The 20381-nt window shown below is 41.3% G+C and overlaps 1 protein-coding gene across 3 annotated transcripts in view; it reads right to left on the bottom strand.

Annotated features, from left to right (window-relative positions):
- Positions 1 to 13479, bottom strand: part of UBXN2A (UBX domain protein 2A) — a 50236-nt gene extending 36757 nt beyond the window's left edge. The window contains exons 1-2 of one of the 3 annotated variants that reach the window (XM_086700111.1): positions 13304 to 13479; positions 1192 to 1246 (exon numbers count right to left, since the gene is read on the bottom strand). In XM_086700111.1, the coding sequence (XP_086556237.1) occupies positions 1192 to 1232 (41 nt within the window). In that variant the 5' untranslated portion in view covers positions 1233 to 1246; positions 13304 to 13479. Of the gene's footprint in view, positions 1 to 1191; positions 1247 to 13090; positions 13282 to 13303 lie in introns of those variants that run through there. The other 2 variants (XM_086700110.1, XM_025927121.2) reach the window with 2 other exon arrangements.
- Positions 13480 to 20381: the final 6902 nt, after the last annotated feature.

The raw sequence follows: 20381 nt of genomic DNA, 5'->3' as shown, positions 1-20381 counted from the left end.
CTCTTTTTAAAAAAATTTTTTTTAACATTTATTTATTATTAAGAGACAGAGAGAGAAAAAGCATGAGCATGGGAAGGGCAGAGAGAGGAGACACAGAATCCGAAGGAGGCTCCAGGCCCCGTCCTTTCAGCACAGAGTCCGTCCTGTCAGCACAGAGCCCAACGCGGGGCTCAAACTCACAAACCACAAGATCATGAACTGAGCTGAAGTCGGACGCCCAACCGACTGAGCCACCCAGGTGCCCTTCTCACTCTCTTTAAAAATAAAAATAAATTAAAACATAAATACATACGTATCTTTCAGGTACATACACATATGTATCTCCTGCCTCTGTTTTAGTTTTTATTTATTAATTTTAATTTTAGAGACAGAGCGCAAGTTGGGGAGAGGGGCAGAGGAGGACAGAATCCCAAGCAGGCTCCACACTCAGCTCAGAGCCCGATGCAGGGCTTGATCCCATGACTCTGGGCTCATGACCTAAACTGAAATAAAGAGTCAGACACTCAACCAAGGAAGCCACCCAGGCCGGGTGCGTGCCCCACCCCCGGCCCGCCCCTCTGTTTTAATTCAGTTGCTCAAAGGCCAAAGAGATAGTGAAGACAGTGAAAGGATTCAAACTTAGGCTTATCTGACTCCAGATCCATTTTATTTCCACTATGACTCTAAGTACAACCCAAAAAAGTAAACAGTTCCTGGAATTTCTCACTTAAACAACAGAAGTAATATGCGACCAGAGAGAAATTTAACACTTTTTTATTAATAATAAAAACATTTAGGGGTGCCTGGGTGGCTCAGTCGGGTGAGCACCCGACTTTGGCTCAAGTCATGATCTCACAGTCCTTGAGTTCAAGCCCCGCACTGGGCTCTGTGCTGATAGCTAGGAGCCTGGAGCCTGCTTCAGATTCTGTGTCTCCCTCTCTCTCTGCCCCTCCCCACTCGTGCTCTGTCTCTCTTTCTCTGTCAAAAATAAGTAAAAACATTAAAAAAAATTTTTTTTAATAATAAAAACATTTAGTAACTTCATTAAAATCCATTCAACGCAGCTTTGAATAAAAATTTACTTTTTAAAATACATTACCTTTAGTTTTTTAACTAAAAGAACCATAATGAAAGCATCTACAGTTAGTGAAATGCAGCAAAAATAGAAACTAAAAAAGGCATTAATAACAGAGAAAATTCAAATTAACTTACCATTCTTCTTTGATACTTTCAAGGTTATCTACTTCTTTCATTCTCTTTTGCCTTACTGTAAAAGTAAAAATAAACAAAAGCTAAATTCCTCAATTTAGAATTTTAGATACATGCATTTTTATGCATGAATATTCTTTGACATAAATTATTAGGTACTCTTAAAGTAGCACTGCAAGCGTCTTAAGGACCTGAGTGACCAAACTTGAAGCTCTCATTTTCATCTACAAAGTATAAAAATAATAAAAAATAAATTCTGGAGTCTAATAAGCTTCCAACAAAAGAAGTATTTCTTAAAAATCATGATAAAAAATTACAATGTGCCCTTTGGTTTAACAAACAAAAGTGAATGTAACATTCTTATTCTCATTCTTACAATTCCTTGGGGAAGCAAACTGACAAGATGTACAGTATACAATTCATTGGCATCAATTATATTTACAATGTTGTATGGCCATTGCCACTATCCATTTCCAAGAGTTTTTCAACTTCCCAAAAAGAAACTCTGTACCCATTAAACAATAATTCTTTATTCTTCTCTCTTCCCAGTCCCTAGTAATCTCTTTTCTACCTTCTGTCTCTGAGTTTGCCTTGTATTTCACATAAATAGAATCATACAATATTTGTCCTTTTGTGTCTGGCTTATTTCACTTAACATAAACTCATCCTTTTTACAGGTAAATAATATTCCACTGTATGTATATACATTTTGTTTACACATTAATCTGTTGACAGACGTTTGGATTGTTTCCACTTCTTGGCTACTGTGAATAATTTTACGTTCCTGCCAGAGTTCTAATTTCTCCACATCCTTGCCTTGTTGTTTTATTATTTTTTTAAGTAATATCCACACCCAACATGGTACTCAAACACACAACCCCGAGATCAAGAGTAACATGCTCTACTAATGAGCCAGCCAGGCACCCCGTACTTGCTATTTTCTTTTATTGAGGAATACCCATCCTACTAAAGTGGTATCTCATTGCAATTAGGGATGTTGAGAATCTTCTTCACGTGCTTACTGGTCATTTGTCTATACATACCTTCACTGGAGAAAGGTCTGTTCAAGTCCTTTACCCATTTTTTATTTATCTGTTCTAGTCCTTATTTTTGCCACTGTTTTTAAGTTGCAATTTTTTAGAACATATTTTAAGTAGTCTCTACACCCAACGTGGGGCTTGAACTCACATCCCTGAGATCGAGAGTCACATGCTCCACCAACTGAGCCAGCCAAGCATCCCGAGTTGCATTTTTCTCTATTCACCATTTGCTTGGCTGCTTCACACCCTGGATTACTTTCCAGAGTTCTAAGTTGGTTCTAACAGTTACTGCTTGTTTTTCAATGTTTGTGTGGGAACATGAGCTTCAAACTGCTCATCTTGCCATTTTGCTGACATGACCCTCAATTTTAATTAAAAAAATTTTAGCCTCAGACATATTTGGAACTTATCTTAGTTACAGTGACTCCACATGACTGTTTTTATTTAAAAGTCCATCTTTTCCTGGGGTGCCTGGATGGTTTAGTCAGTTGAGCGTCCCATTTTTGATTTCAGCTCAGATCATGATCCCAGGATCTTGGGAGCCTTATGTTGGGCTCCTTGCTGAGTATAAAGCTTGTCTGGGAGGCTCTCTGAGTGTAGGGCCTCTCTTTGTCTCCCTCTGGCCCTCTCTTCTGCTCCCATATGCTCTCTCGCTCTAAAATAAAAATAAAAGAAAAACTAAAAGTCCACCTTTTCCTAAAAAAATACAATACAGTAAAAAAGTCCATCTTTTTCTGACTTTTTCCTTCAGATCTAACAGTATGGATTTGTGGGTTTTTGTTTTTCAATGAGTTATAATTTATTAATATTATTTATTTTGATTTTCCATTTCCCAGATTTGTCCAGTGGTGGCCCCATCAAGGTGACTTCAATGTCCTTTTGCTACGTCTTCATAATTCTTTGAGCACTTTCTTACTTTCTGGAGCAAGCAGATGCTCCAAGATCATTTGTTCTTCCTCTGCCCCAGCCCTGGAATCAGACTTTTCTCTAAGGGGCCATGGCTACCCTTTTTTGTTGGAAAATTATATTAAGAAACCAAGATCTGAGTGTGTGTTGCTTCTCGTGTGTCAGTGCTTCCGGGACCTCTCAGTGGACAGATGGCTTGGACTACTTTAAACATTCGTTTGTTTGTTTCTTAACAATATTTTGTTACAAAGGCAAAACAATAATACAAAAAGTTTGGGGAAGACAGAAGATAATCCATAATTTTATTACCTCCAGCAATAACTATTTAAACTTTTGTCTCTCTGTTTCTTCATATACATTCAAATGCATTATTAGTATATTAATAATTCTTATTTCCTGTATTTTTCATTTATGTGCTTTTTCCATTTGACTACATAAACTGCTTCATAAAGATTTTAAAGGACACATATTATCACATCAGGCAGTTATATACCATGACTATTGGGCATTTAGTTCACTTTCAATTTTTCCTAATAAATTCTGTGTATACAGCTAACTTTGTTGTTTCTTTAGATTCCTAGAGATGTGGAAAATCAGGGTCAAAAGATGAATATTTCTGCGACATGTAAATAGTGTACCTCTATTTAAAAACGTAAGCAGGGGCGCCTGGGTGGCGCAGTCGGTTAAGCGTCCGACTTCAGCCAGGTCAGGATCTCGCGGTCCGGGAGTTCGAGCCCCGCGTCAGGCTCTGGGCTGATGGCTCAGAGCCTGGAGCCTGTTTCCGATTCTGTGTCTCCCTCTCTCTCTGCCCCTCCCCCGTTCATGCTCTGTCTCTCTCTGTCCCAAAAATAAATAAACGTTGAAAAAAAAAAAATTTAAAAACGTAAGCAGATCCAGGGCACCTTGGTGGCTCATTTGGTTAAGTGTCCATCTCTCGATTTTGGCTCAGGTCATGATCTCATGGTTTGTGGATTTGAGCCGTGTCGGGTTCTGTTCTGACAGCATGGAGCCTGCTTGGGATTCTCTGTCTCCCCCGTCTCCCCGTGCCTGCCTGCTCTCTCCCCCAAAAATAAATAAATAAAATAAACATAAAAAATAAAGTAAAATAAAAATTTAAGCACATCTGAATAGAAGGCAAACATGCTAATAGCCACTGAAGATCCACCAGACCTATCCTAAAAATCTCCCAAGTAATTTACCAGGTAAATTTAATCTGGTAAGTGAGGATCTGGCAGCAGCCGGATAAAATCAGTCTGACTTCCTGCTGCTAATGGAGCTGTGCCATAACCACAGCAACTTGTGTTGAGCACTAATTCCCACTTAGCGTCTGTTCTGCTAGGAATTAAAGTAGGATAGTGGAATCTGCTCTGGAAAATATCCTATCATTGAAAGTTGTTTTAAATACCTCTAATTTTAATTATGAATTGACTATGAGTTGATGGAAAATTTATTTGCTGGCCTTGTCATGAGAAAATTGTGAAAAATTCTGTAAGACAAGGAGAAACTGAAAGGGAAGGAAAAAGGAGGAAACACAATGGGGCTGAGGAGTGAGTACAGAATATAAAGCAAAGGACAGCACCTTCAAGGACATCCCCAACAGTAACTTCACACTCTGCCTTGTAGCTAGAGGGCAAGGTAGGATTCATGAAAGCCACACCATCTGAGAGGATGGCATCCAACAACTAAAGCAAACTGGATGACTCTATTATCACAAGTGAGCTATTCTGTATTTCCAAAAGACTTCTGCAATGCTCTTCAAAATTATTCCCTAGACCTACAGCTGTGTTGGACAAATTCTGTGTATACAGCTTACTTTGTTGTTCTTTCAAAGGATCTTAGTCAATATTTATTAAATTAAATATATACATATTATGTATGTATGTACATATACACGTATATGTGTATATATATTTAATACATTAAGTATATATGTATATATATTTAATACATTAAATATATATGTATATATTAAACATAAGGCACTGAATTAGGCATTCGATTTACAAATAAACCAGACAAGAAAATTTTTTTATATCATTAATTTATAACATCTTAAATAGATTATATGAGTAAACTATAGGCGTTAAAAATGCAGCCATAAAAATGATTGTTAGGGGCGCCTGGGTGGCTCCGTTGGTAAGGTGTCTGACTCTTGATTTCGGCTCAGGTCATGATCTCATGGGTCGTAAGACAGATCCCCACGTCAGGCTATGAGCTGACAGTGCGAAGCCTGCTTGGGATTCTCTCTCTCACTCTCTCTCTGACCCTTCCCCTGCTCGTGCATGTGTGCTCTCTCTCAAAATAAATAAACTTTAAAAAAAAGCTTTAAAAAAACGACTGTTAAATGTAAGATGTAATATTGTCAATATTCTTTTGAGTTTGCAATGTTTATTATAGTTATTAGACAAATAAGAACATACCATCTCTGGACCAAGGATGAACCTGAGGTCTAAAAGGGGGAAAAATAGTGTATATTTTTACTTATTGTATGGAAAAAAATGAGCTGAAACTATTAAAAGAATGTGAGAAGGTAAAAGGGGTAAACAAAAGACGGCTAAAATGGTTATCTATCTATCCTAATAGCAATATGAAAAGCAATGTTCAAAATTAAGAACTCAAAATGTACATTGTAAAGAAATACGACTGTACATAACAGAAGAAACAGCTATGAGTTCAAAGTAGTTGTACTTAAAGAATAGGTGCATTTTTAGGTTTCTAACACTACTGTCTTTTAAACTATGTGTATATATTATTTTGATTTAAAAAATTAAAAAGCAGAGGCACTTGGGTGGCTCAATCAGTGAAGCATAAGACTTTGGCTCAGGTCACGATCTCATGGTTTGTAAGTTCAAGCCCCGCATCAGGCTCTTGCACTGACAGTATGGAGCCTGCCTGGGATTCTCTCTCTCCCTCTATGCCCCTCCTCTACTTGCACACACATGCTTGCACTCTCTCCCTCTCAAAATAAATAAACTTAAAAAAAAATTTTTTTTTAAAGTAGGAAACAAATTAAAAACATATTCAGAAAACCAGAATTTCATGGTCACTAATTTTTTTCTCCTAAGACTTTGTCCTTCTTCAAATCTCATACTTCTAAAACTAATTGCTTTCCTTTAAAACAATTCTTTCTTGGGGCGCCTGGGTGGCGCAGTCGGTTAAGCGTCCGACTTCAGCCAGGTCACGATCTCGCGGTCCGTGAGTTCGAGCCCCGCGTCGGGCTCTGGGCTGATGGCTTGGAGCCTGGAGCCTGTTTCCGATTCTGTGTCTCCCTCTCTCTCTGCCCCTCCCCCGTTCATGCTCCATCTCTCTCTGTCCCAAAAATAAATAAACATTGAAAAAAAAAAATTAAAAAAAAACAAAAAAAAACAAAACAATTCTTTCTTTGGGGCGCCTGGGTGGTGCAGTCGGTTAAGCGTCCGACTTCAGCCAGGTCACGATCTCGCGGTCCGGGAGTTCGAGCCCCGCGTCAGGCTCTGGGCTGATGGCTCGGAGCCTGGAGCCTGTTTCCGATTCTGTGTCTCCCTCTCTCTCTGCCCCTCCCCCGTTCATGCTCTGTCTCTCTCTGTCCCAAAAATAAATCAAAAACGTTGAAATAAAAAAAAAAAAAACAATTCTTTCTTTTCAGGCACCCAACTTCCAACTTCAGTTCAGGACATGATCTCCCAATTTGTGGATTTGAGCCCCACATTGGGCTCTCTGCTGTCGGCACAGAGCCAGCTTACTATCCTCCGTCCCCCTCTCTCTGCACCTCCCCCACTTGTGCCTGCACTCTCTCCCTTTCTCTTAAATAAACTTAAAAAAAACTTCTTCCCTTTCTGAGGCACCTGGGTGGCTCAGTGGGTTAAGCAACCGACTTTGGCTCAGGTCATGATTTCACCGTTTGTGGGTTTGAGCCCCGTGACGGGCTCTGTGCTGACCGCTCAGAGCCTGGAGCCTGTTCAGATTCTGGGTCTCCCTCTCTGTCTACCCCTCCCCTGCTCACCCTGCTCATTCACTGTCCCTGTCTCTAAAAAATAAATAAATGTCAAAAATAAATAATAAAACATACAGAAAACAGAGAAAAACATAAAACACCCACCCCAACCATTCAGAGGTCAGGAAAGTTTTAATTTGGACTTATTTACTTCTTTTTTTAAGAAATAAAGCATTATATGGGGCGCCTGGGTGGCTCAGTCGGTTGAGCGTCCGACTTCAGCTCAGGTCACGATCTCGCGGTCCGTGAGTTCGAGCCCCGCGTCGGGCTCTAGGCTGATGGCTCAGAGCCTGGAGCCTGCTTCGGATTCTGTGTCTCCCTCTCTCTCTGCCCCTCCCCCGTTCATGCTCTGTCTCTGTCTCAAAAATAAATAAACATTAAAAAAAAATTAAAAAAAGGAAATAAAGCATTATAGAATTGAATACAATTTCACTTAAAAATTAAATGGTAGGTCTTAAATATGTGCATTTCATTGCATATTAGTTATACCTAAATAAAGCTGTTAAAAACATTAAAAAATGTAGAGCCAAAGATTCCAACCCTCGTGGACATTACATCCTGGTGGTGCTGTTTTTCACTTGACAGTGTTCTAACATTATTTTCAACTACTCTAAGTAATCCCTTAGTTTGGATACGATCCTTATTGTCTCGTAAACATTATACTTTTTTGTTCATACATAACCATCCTTGTGGGCATTCAAATCCTAACTATCCTTCAAGTCACAGCTCAAGATCCATGTCTACCATAAACTCTTTGTTTCTTTTCGTTAAGAAATACGACTGTACGTATCAGAAGAAACAGCTATGAGTTCAAAGTAGTTGTACTTAGAGAAAAAGAATGGGTGCATTTTTAGGTTTTATAAAGGTAAAATATATATTTTTAAATGTTTATTTTTGAGAGAGAGAGCTCGAGATGGGGAGGGACAGAGAGAGAAGGAGACCGACAATCCAAAGCAGGCTCTGGCTCACAGCAGAAACCCTGAACTCAAGAACTGTGAGATCCATGACCTAAGCTGAAGTCCGACACTCAACTGACTAAGACACCCAGAAGCCCCAAGTAAGATATTACACCTGTACTAATACTCCTCTCCTAAAGCATGTAGATTTTTGGTATTTAAGTCATATTATCTGATACTGATTCCTGTTGTTTCTTTTGTGTTTTTTAGTTGCCTCTACTGGATCCAAGAACCTTGAGAACAGGTATGGTGACTTACACATTTCGTGTTTCTTCCAAGTGCCTAGCTGAGTGCAAACCAAAGAGGAGCCATCCCTAAAGTATGTCACCATGTTTCCCTTTAACAGGTTATTGCTCTCTAGCAAACTGCTAATATTTTTCATCATTTCATAATTGTAAGCTACTAATAAATGGGTTTTATTTGTTTTATAAAAGCAATAGAGAATGAAGAAGACCTTGTATTCAAACTGAGTTGTGCTGGAGTACTGGGTACATCATTTTTGAGCTGGGTGAGTTCATCGTTATTTACCTTCTCTAAGCTCCAGTTGCCTAAACCTGTAACATAGGGATGACTGTCATCCTCACAAGCTTGTTTCGAGGAGTAGAATACTAAGAATATGATAATGTTTGCTCCTTTCTCTTTTCTGATCCCTCTGTCATAATCTGTTACAAGGACTGGTAAGAAACATCTTCTGGCTTAGTGTTAAGTTTCAATTTCAACATGGCTATGAAACTTTAGTTTTGATTTCACTAATGAAACTTTTATTTTTTTTTTTTAATTTTTTTTTTCAACGTTTATTTATTTTTGGGACAGAGAGAGACAGAGCATGAACGGGGGAGGGGCAGAGAGAGAGGGAGACACAGAATCGGAAACAGGCTGCAGGCTCCGAGCCATCAGCCCAGAGCCTGACGAGCCATCAGCCCAGAGCCTGACGCGGGGCTCGAACTCCCGGACCGCGAGATCGTGACCTGGCTGAAGTCGGACGCTTAACCGACTGCGCCACCCAGGCGCCCCACACTAATGAAACTTTTAAAAACGTTTATACATTTACTGAACCTTCCACCACCGTATACAAGGCTCTGGTTTAGAACTAATGAAAGAAGGGTTAATAGCAGAGTCTACACTATCAGGGAGTTTACAGACTAACAAGAAAAAAATATACTGAATTACTGATTGCAAACATGGCATAGAATTATTAAGTAAAAACTGAATCTAAAATAGATATAAAGGCACCAGTATTTCAATATTTCCCACCATAATCAGTAATATGTAAATAAGCCATGTAAAATCTATTTATATCAACTGAGTGAGCTTCTACAATCATCAGTCATGGGACACAAATGAACTGAAGTCATGTACTATACTACAGAGAATTTAAAAAGCCACCTGACAAATGTCTAAGTCACCAGCATGAAGCTGAGTATCAGAAGGGACAGATGAATAGAATTTCCTTCATTTTGCTTCAGTTTGCTTCCAATTAGTACCACTACCATCTTATATTTGTATTGTGTATCACAGTTTACCAAACACCTTCCCAATTATTATCCCACTTACTCCCAACAACTGCAGTTATAAAATCAGTCAGGAGACAGAGGAGATTGAGCTTTTTGGAACATATCCACCGAAAGGAAAACCCAGTCAAAATAGACTACCAAGAAAAAGTCTTTTCAATGTATACATTAAAATTCAAACAGAAAAAATTTGCATAATACTGATTTTACTTATGTTTTGTAAACATACATGACAGGCTACTTTTTTTTTTTAAGATTAAGGTTTTGTATCAAGATATTATACCACTGGGTATGCTATCTTTATGCAGAAGCTGAAGTTTCTCCTTAAGGATAAAGCCATTCCTGGCATTAAACACAGGGCAAAGGAACCGATGGATCACATTTCAGTGGGTTCTTTTCACTTCACTCTTCAGGTCTCCAAACCTCCAAGAGCAAACTATGGTAGCATCAAAATCAAACACTTTAAAAGACAGTTTATTTGTGTATTTAGTGAATTCTAGTTAACTATTAAATAATAAAAATTCAAAAATTATGGGAAGTTTGAGCTTATCTTAGTTGCAATCACAGTACTTGAAAAAAAATACATATTTGTCTTCTTCTAGAAGAACTGTTAATGTGGAAGTTCTATGCTCCCAAGGACCAAAGTGATAGTGACAAAAGTAATTTAAATGAGAAATTCTAGGGGGAAGGGGACACTTTGGCAGAGATTGTCAAGGTCACTGAGGCAGCCATACTTTGACATCAAGACATTCTCATTCCAGGGCTCCATACTGAAGTGTTATCTACCTTGCAATACCCAGCTCAAATACAATTTCCCCTAGAAAACCTTCCACAATTACTCTGAAAGACGGAAACATAAAATTATTAACACAGAGAGGAGAGATCAGCTATGTACCCTTAGGACACATACTATCTTAACAGTCACAACTCTAGGACCAAATATCACCTCTTGGTGGTTTTCTCCCATCCATTCCCATCCCCATACAATGCAGTTTCTACACAGAAAGTTTTTCTTTTCTTTTTCAAGTAAACGCTACTCCTAACATGGGGCTCAAACTCACAACCCTGAGATCAAGGGTTCCATGCTCTACCACAGAGCCAGCCAGGAGCTCCCAGGGTTGACTTTTTAAGATACAAATTTGACTGAGGAGCACCTGGCTGCTCCCTGGTTGAGCATACAACTCTTGACCTCAGGATTGTAAGTTTGAGCCCCGCGTTGGGTGTAGAGTATTCCTTAAAAATAAAATCTTTAAAAAAAAAAAAAAAAAAAAAAGACTGCAATTTACCTGCTTAAAACCCTTCAATGATCACCCACGCTCTTCAAATAAGGTCCACATATGTTGGGTAATATTACAGAGTTCACTGTACTCTTCTCTCCCTATATTTGAGTGGTTTAAAATTTTGCTATGAAAGTTTAAGAGACGGGTGCTGGTTGGCTCAGTAGGTTGGGTAGCTGACTTCAGGTCATGATCCTGCACTCTGTGGGTTCAAGCCCCATGTTGGGCTCTGTGCTGTCAGCTCAGAGCCTGGAGCCTGCTTCAGATTCTGGGTGTCTCCCTCTCTCTCAGCTCCTCCCCCACTCACACTGTCTCGCTCTCAAAAATAATCATTAAAACCAAGTTTTTTTTTTTTTTTTTAATTTTTTTTTTTCAACGTTTATTTATTTTTGGGACAGAGAGAGACAGAGCATGAACGGGGGAGGGGCAGAGAGAGAGGGAGACACAGAATCGGAAACAGGCTCCAGGCTCTGAGCCATCAGCCCAGAGCCCGACGCGGGGCTCGAACTCACGGACCGCGAGATCGTGACCTGGCTGAAGTCGGACGCTTAACCGACTGCGCCACCCAGGCGCCCCTAAAACCAAGTTTTAAAAAAAGTTTAAGAGAAAGAAATAAACAGCTGGTCCCAAATCCCTAACGCTGCTTAAAAGACCTGGCATCGTATCTCTGGCTCCCTTTTGCATTCTACACTCAATCCAACTGCTGTGACCTTTCAGTTGGGTAAACTTCCCCAGCCTCCTTCAGTGGAATAGATTCCACTTTCTTCCCTCCTTTGGGAGTTACCTTCACCTAATTCCTATTTACCCATAATATGTTAGCTGGCAGACTGCTTTCCTAAGAAAACTTTACCTGACTTTCCCAGCTGGTTATCCACTTGTTACATATTCTCACAACCTGCTACATTCTTTCTTTTTAAGCCTCTATGTAGGTTTATTGGTATTTACAGTTGAGCCTTGAACAATACAGGTTTGAGCTATGCAGGACTACATATACGCAGTTTTTTTTTTTTTTTTAATAAACACAGTACATTACTGTAAATGTATTTTCTTATGATTTTCTTCATAACATTTTCTTTCCTCTAGCTTACTTTATTGTAAGAATACAGCATAATGCATATAATACACAAAATGGTGTTAATCAACTGTTTACATTATTGGTAAGGCTTTTGGTCAACAGGTTATTAGTAGTTAAGTTTTTGGGTAATCAGAATTCATACAGATTTTCACCGTGTGGGGGTTGGCACCCCTAACAGTCCCACCATTGTTCAAGGGGCAACTGATACTTGTGTGATTAGTTGTTTAATATGTTCCCCCCAATAACAATGTAAAGTCCATAAGCAAAATCTATAGAGGTCACCATAGTATTGTGGGCACTCACCATACAGTAGGTGCTAAAAAATTCTGAATGACAAATTAAGTAATTAACATTAAATATTGGGTAAAGTATCCATGTATTTATCGCAGTGCAGGGCTAAGAGTCAGTTCTCAATACTTTCTGTTTTCCGTATTCTGCCTTGTATCCTTATTATTCGCGTGCTTAATCAGTCCCTCCAGCCTGCACACCATTCGTACCCGTTTTTGGATGCCAACACTAACTTTAGTGGTATAAACAGGTGCTCAATATTCACTGAGTTTAACTGCCTTTAAAATCAATACGCCTTTTAGCATATTTACATAGAAGACGCAACATCAACTTAAAGAGCTTTCCCCATTAAAAACTAAACTGTAACTCAAAAACTTATCAACACTCCCCAAACACACTTGAGCCATGACTTTAAAACAAGGAGGCCGATGTTCACGTCGTTTACACAATGTCATACTTTACAGTTTCACACTGACATCAAAAAGACTGTCAGTTTCCTGTTTTTCTTTTCCATCATCTCAAATTAAGTACGAAGAAATCGATGCTGGACACCACTCTAACGTTCCTTATCGCTAACAAGAAACTGCGAGTGAAAAAGAAAGAGACGCACACTTTTAAAAAATGAAACCTGGAAAACAGCGAACACGAAACCTACAAAAGAGTGTTGTGGGAGACTGGTAACGAAGCCACCTAAGAAACGGCCACCGCAAACAAACGTGCCATTTCGGCACAGTGCTCTTGCAGGGCACGTCTTTGGAAATGCGGGCCTTCGAACGCTCCTAACTCGAAGTTTCCGAGTACCGTCAGAACGGAAGCCCTCCGCTGTGCTCGTACGCAGGAAGCAAGCGCAGGCTGCAGGCCCGAGTCGCGGCTCACCTGAGCTGGCCAGGAGTCTCGCCCCGGCCGCCGCCGCCAGCGTCGCCGAAACCGTCCGGATCCAGGGCCCGCCGAGACCAACGCCCAGACAAGCGCCACGGCTCAGCCGGACCCAACGACCCCAGCGCCCCCGCCCGGGAGACGCCGGCCCGCGCCCGGCGGATGCCCCAGCCCCTCGCCCGGCCGAACGCGGCGCGGCCCCGGCACACTCACCTCTGGGCGTGGCCGCCTCGCGGCCGCGTCCTCAGTTGGCTCAGGGGCCGCGGGCGCCACCGCTGCTGTCGGGCTGGAGGCCCTCAGACCCGCTGAGGCTCCCGGGCCGCGCAGCCGGCACCCGGCCCGCCTCCCGGGGTCTCCGCCGCCCGGCGCCGAGCGCGCGCCGAGCTGGCTCTGCGCAGCCCCGAGAGCGCGCGCGCGGGGGGGCGGGGCCGGCAGCCGCCACCGCCGCAGGGCTCGGCGTTACCCGAGCTCATGGCGGCCGCCGCCTGCCTGCGCCCGGCGCCTCCGCTAGCTGCCTTTTGACCCCGCGCGGAACGTGCTGGCTGCGAGGTGTGGGCTCCACCGAGAACCCAGCGGCTGCCTCCCTCTGTACCTCTTCGGCCTCTGACTGACTGAATACGCGGAGAGATTTCCCTGCATTCCCACAATGTGGAACTTTACCCGAGCTCTGGGATTCTGGAAAGCGACGGTTAAAGAAATCCCTCCACCCTTTTGTGTTCCTGAAATGGTTTTCTGCAAGGAACCGCCTTTCCCGGTGTGACTCAGATGTGGCTCACGTGTGCCCCCTTGTTCACCTGTGACGGATCAGACACAGACCCTCCAAATTCCCTTATTCTTTTGCCTCATAAATGATTAGCCGAACCGACTGCACTCGCTGAGCAATCTGGACAAAATACCAGCTACCTTCACTCGACCAAACTTGAGTCAACTTCTCTCCTTCCACCAGGCCCCTAAACTTTGACCCACCCTCCGCCTGAGCCAGTCAACAGCCCCTTCTAATCCACCACTCTTGAAAATCTGGGTCCACGTCCGAGTGAAACACTGAAGTGCTGTGTGATCACCCGCCACCCGTTCCTCCCACTTCCGCACACCCAGGTCTTTCTAGTCTTTGTTCCCTCCTCCCTGTGAGAGAAAAGCCCTTTTCTGATTTACCTTAGAGACAGTTGCAGATCTCAGGGTCAGAGTTCCCCTATAGAAATAGTCGCCCCTCCCCACTAGTGAAGCTGCCATAGTCTAAGTACCTCGTATAAGTGGAATCATACAATATTTATCTTTTTGGGTCTGGCCTTATTTCACTTAGCGTTGTTTTCAAGGTTCATCCATGTCACAGGTATCAGAGTTTATTCTTTTTTATGCTGAATCATATTCCGTTGCATGTATATACCATTTTTTGTTTATTCATGCATCTGCTGATGGACATTTGGATTGTTTCCACATTTTGGCTGTTGTGAACAATGACGCTGTGGACATTGGTGTACAAGTATCTGATTAAGTCTCTTGCTTTTAGTTCTTTAGTATATATCTAGAGGTGGAATTGCTGGCTCGTGTGGGTTATGTTTAGCTTTTTGAGGAACTGCCAAACTGTTTTCTACGATAAGTATACCATCTTATATTCCTATCAGCAATGCATGTGCATTCCAGTTTCTCCATACCCTTGACAGCACTTGTTATTTTCCATTTTTGTTTTTTGGATTTTTTTTTTTTTTATAAGAGCTATCCTAATTGCTGTGAAGTGGTTGGTATTCATTGTGGTTTTCATTTTTATTTCCCTCCTGACAGTGATGTTGAGCATTTTTTCATGTGCTTATTGACCATTTGTATATCTTTGGGGAAATATCTAATCAAGTCCTTTGCCCATTATTATTTATTTATTTATTTTAAGCAAACTCGATGACCAACCTGGGGTTTGAATTCACAACCCTGAGATCAAGAGTCCCATGCTCTTCCAACTGAGCCACCACCCCACCTGTAGCCCCTCATAAAAAAAAAAGAAAAAAGAAAGAAAGTTTGTTTATTTATTTATTTATTTAGAGAGTGTGAGTGCGGGAGGGGCAGAGAGAGAGAGAAAGAATCCCAAGCAGGTTCTGGGCTGTCAGCACAGAGCCTGACTCAGGGCTCCATTCCATGAACCCTGACATCATGACCTGAGCCTGAAACCAAGAGTTGGATGCTTAACCAACGGAGCTAGCCAGGCACCCCAGCCTTTGCCTTTTAAATAGGATTATTTTTTGTTGTTGAGTTGTAGTTATTTTCTTTTTTTTTTTTTTCCTGGAGATTAAGTCCTCATCATAGATGTAATTTGCAAATATTTTCTCCTATTCTGTGGGTTGTTCTTTCATTCTACTGACAGTGTCCTTTGACACTGCCCTTTGTCCTTTAAATGTTGATGAAGTTCAATTTATTTATTTTTCCTTTCTTTCCTCTATGCCTTTAAGGTCATAAACAAGAAACCATTGCCAAATTCAATGTCATGAAGATTTTCCCCAATGTTTTTTCTTTTTCTTTCTTTCTTTCTCTTATTTAAATAAGTAAGGTATACACCCATGCTAGAACTCACAACCCTCAGTTCAAGAGTCACATGCTCCTCTGACTAAGCCAGCCAGGTGCCCCCTGGCATTATGTTTTTTTTCTAAGTATTTTATACTTTTAGCTCTTATACTAGGTGATTGATGCATTTTGAATTAATTTTTATACACGTAAAATAAGAGTCTAACTTCATTCTTTCGCATGTGGATATACAGTTTTCTCAGAACCATTTTTCAATTTTTTTTTAGTTTATTTATTTATTTTGAGCGAGACAGAGTGCAAGTAGGGGAAGGGCAGAGAGAGGGGGACAGAAGATCCGAAGCAGGCTCCATGCTGACAGCAGGGAGCCCAATGCAGGACTTGAACTCACAAACCCATGAGATCATGACCTGAACTGAAGTCAGATGTTTAACTGAATGAGCCACCTAGGTGTCCCTCTCAGAACCATTTAAAATTTTTTTTACTTATTTATTTTGATGACAGAGAGAGAGAGTGCAAGTGTGCTTGAATTGGGGGTGGGGGGAGAGGCAGAGATGAGAGCTAGAATCTTAAGCAGACTCTTCCAACCTGTCAGCATGGAGCCTGATGTGGGGCTCAATCTCACAAACTGAGATCATGACCTGAGCTGAAATTAAAAGTCAGACACCCAACCGACTGAGCCACCCAGGTGCCCCATCTCAGAACCATTTTTTGAAAAGACTGTCCTTTCCCCATTTAATGGTCTTGGGATAAATACCACTCGGTTATGATGTAGAATTCTTTTGACATGCTGCTGGATTTAGTTTGCTGGTATTTTCTTGAGGATTTTTGCATCTCTATTAATAAGTGATTTTGCTCTGTAGTTCTTTTACTGTGATACCTTTGTCTAGCTTTGGTATCAAGGTAATGTTGGTTTCATAGAATGAATTAGGAAGTGTTTCCTCATCTTCTATTTTTCAGAATATTTTGAGAAGGATTGGTGTCAATTCTTTCTTAAGTATTTGGTAGAAATGTTTAGTAGAAACTGTGAAGTCATCTAGTCCTGAGCTTTTCTTTGTTGGGAGGTTTTTGATAACTGATTCAATCTCATTGTAGGCCTGTTTGGATTTTCTGTTTCTTCTTGAGTCACTTTTGGTTGTTTGTATGTTTCTAGAAATTTGTCCATTTCACCTAGATTAGCTTATTTGTTGTCATACATTGTTCATAGTATTTTGTTATTCTTTTTGAAAAAAAATGTTTAATGTTTATTCATTTTTGAGAGACAGAAAGAGACAGAGTGTAAGCAGGGGGAGGGGCAGAGAGAGAGGGAGACACAGAATCTGAAGCAGGCTCCAGGCTCTGAGATGTCAGCCCAGAGCCTGGTGTGGGGCTTGAACACATGAACAGTGAGATCATGGCCTGAGCTGAAGTCAGCCACTTAACTGACTGAGGCACCCAAGTGCCCCAATTTTTTTTTTTTTTAGAAAGAGAGAGACTATGAGCAGGGGAAAGGGGCAGAGAGAGAGAGAGAGAGAGAGAGAGAGAGAGAATCTTAAGCAGGATTCATGTTCAGCCCAGAACCTGATGCAGGGCTTGATCCCACAACTCTGAGATCATGACCTGAGCCAAAATCAAGAGTCAGACACTTAACCAATTGAGTCACGCAGGCACCCTGTCCTTCCTTTTACTAGCTTTTGGATTTCATTTGCTCTTTCTCTATTTTCTCTATTATTTGTTTGTTTGTTTGTTTGCTTTTGGGTAACAAAACCCAGGATTGAATCTGTTGGCTTTTTAGTTGTAAGTCTAAATGCTCAAACAGCACTGTAAGCTCCTTAAGGGTGCAAACTGAGTCATGTATTTGTTAGCTCTTCTCCAGAATACTTTATACAGTAGGTATTACATACATCCATACTAGGGGTGGTAAATGCATCTTGAATTGACACGGAAAGATAATAGGTGGCTCTCAGGAATCTGCTCCTGATCCTGCATCATCTTTTTCAGTTGGTATCCATTCCAACCATCCAGTTCAGGTTACAAACACTGTGATCATCTTTGGTCCTTTCCCCTACCTCAAGATGAATATTTACGACTGAGCTGTTCAACAGAACTTTTTGAGATGAGGGAATTGTTTCTGCACTTTCTAATACATTAACTACTAGCAACATTTTGCTACTGAATGCTTGAAATATAGGTAATGTATCTGAAGGAGTGAATTTTTAATTTTTTAATTTAAAGTTAAATAGCTGTATGTGGGTAGTAGTTGGCACATTGGACAGCACAGAATTCTAATGTCACCAATTCTGATTTTGTTCCATGACTCAGTGGTTATTCAAAGTGTCATGCTTCTTAAAAGTATAGCCTCTTGCATCCTATGCCTACTGGATCAGAGTCTCTTCCCATAGGACCTTTTTCTAGAGTTATAGTATCTCACCTAAGCTCCATCAGAAGTAAAATTAAAAAACAAAACAGGGCACCTATGTGGCTCAGTCAGTTGAGCGTCCAACTCTTTTTTTTTTTTTAATTTTTTTAAATGTTTATTTATTTTTGAGAGAGACAGAGACAGAATGCGAGTGGGTTAGTGGCAGAGAGAGAGGGAGACACAGAATCAGAAGTGGGCTCCAGGCTCTGATCTGTCAGCACAGAGCCTAATGCGGGGCTTGAACCCACAAGCTGTGAGATCATGACCTGAGCTGAAGTCGGATGCTCAACTGACTGAGCCACCCAGGCGCCCCAAGCGTCCAACTCTTGATTTCACCTCAGGTCGTGATCTCACGGTTGTTGAGTTTGAGCCCCGTGCTGGACTCCATGCTGACAGTGCAGAGCCTGCTTGGGATTCTCTCTCTCTCTCTCTCTCTCTCTCTCTCTTTCTCTCTCTCTCTCTCTTGCTCCCTCTGCCATCCCTCACTCATATGTGCTCTCTCTCTCTCAAATAAATAAACATTTAAAAAAAGTGTCTTTCAGGGGTGCCTGGGTGGCTCAGTCTGTTGAGCATCCAACTCTTGATTTTGGCTCGGGTCATGATATGTGGGGACTGAGCCCCACATCAGCTTGGAGCCTGATCAAAATTCTCTCTCTCTCTTTTCCTCTGTCCCTCTCCCCTGCTTGAGCTTTCTCTCTTTTAGGCTTTATTCTAAAAAAAAATTACAGTTTTGGCCTTATGTTTAAGTCTATAATCAATCTGAAGTTAATCTTTTAAATTACCATGAAGTAATAGTCAAGGTTTATTTATTTATTTATTTTTGCTTAGGGATATACAGTTGTTCTAGCATCATTTATTGAGGAGAATATCCTTTCCCTATTAATCTCCTTGGCCAGTTGACAAAAATCAGTTGACCGTATGTGTGAGTCTCTTTCTGGACCTTCTATTCTTTGCCATTCAGCTGTATGACTATATACTTACACTGCCTTGGTTATTAAAACTTAATAGTAAGACTTGAAATGAGGTAGTGTAAATTTCTCCACTTTTATTTTTTTCCTGATTGCTTAGGTGACTGTGTGTGTGTGTGTGTGTGTGTGTGTGTGTGTGTGTGACTCTGGGTTCTTTGTATCTCAATATAAATTTTATTTTTAATTAATTAATTAGGCTCCTTGTCCAATATGGGGCTTGAACTCATGACCTTGAGATTGAGAGTTGCATGCTGTACCTGCTGAACCAACCAGGCACACCTCCATATAAATTTTATTTTATTTTATTATTTTTTTTTAACATTTATTTATTTTTGAGACAGAGAGAGACACAGCATGAATGGGGGAGGGGCAGAGAGAGAGGGAGACACAGAATCGGAAGCAGGCTCCAGGCTCTGAGCCATCAGCCCAGAGCCCGACGTGGGGCTCGAACTTGCGGACCGCGAGATCGTGACCTGAGCTGAAGTCGGACGCTTAACTGACTAAGCCACCCAGGCGCCCCTAAATTTTATTTTAATTTTTTTTTAGAGAAAGACAGAGCATGGGTGGGAGAGAGGGGTAGAGGGAGAGAGAGAATCCCAAACAGGCACCATGCTCAGCACAGAGCCTGATGTGGTGTTCCATGTCACGACCCTGGGATCATGACCTGAGCTGAAGTCAAGAGTCGGACACTCAACAGACTGACCCAGGTGCTGCAAAATTTTATTTTATTTTATTTTATTTTACTTATTTTGTAATGTTTATTTTTGAGGGAGAGAAAGAGAGAGAGAGACAGAGCACAAGTGGTGGAGGGGCAGAGAGAGGGAGACACAGAGCGTGGGGCAGGTTCCAGGCTCCCAGCTGTCAGCACAGAATGGGATGCGGGGCTTGATCCCACAAACCATGAGAGCAAGACCTGAGCAGGAAATCAAGAATCAGATGCTTAACCAACTGAACCATCCAGGTGCCTTTGCCCCTCATTCTTGGTGTAGATGTTGGGAAAGTCAGTTTTCCTTGCAGTTTCCTGGGGATGAATGATGGGAAGGAAGGTTGGCAGGTTTCTTTCTTTCTTTTCTTTCTTTCTTTCTTTCTTTCTTTCTTTCTTTCTCTTTCTTTCTTTTCTTTTCTTTCTTTCTTTTCCTTCCTTCCTTCCTTCCTTCCTTCCTTCCTTCCTTCCTTCCTTCCTTCCTTCCTTCCTTCCTTAAATGTTTCTTTATTTTGAGAGGGAGAGAGCACAAGCAAGGAGGGGCAGAGAGAGATGGGGACAGAGGATCCAAAGCAGGCTCTGCACTGACAGCAGCGAGCCAGATGTGGGGCTCGAACTTACAAACCTCACAAACTGTGAGATCATGACCTGAGCCAAAGTCAGACACTCAACTGACTGAGCCACCCAGGCACCCCTGGCAGGTTTATTTCTAATTTA

This window comes from Puma concolor, chromosome A3, assembly GCF_028749965.1.
Source record: "Puma concolor isolate L17-30 chromosome A3, mPumCon1.1.hap2, whole genome shotgun sequence".
NCBI classification, from domain to species: domain Eukaryota; kingdom Metazoa; phylum Chordata; class Mammalia; order Carnivora; family Felidae; genus Puma; species Puma concolor.
The sequence above is the reverse complement of the archived record's forward strand: the minus strand, read 5'-3'. Positions and strand labels throughout refer to the sequence as shown.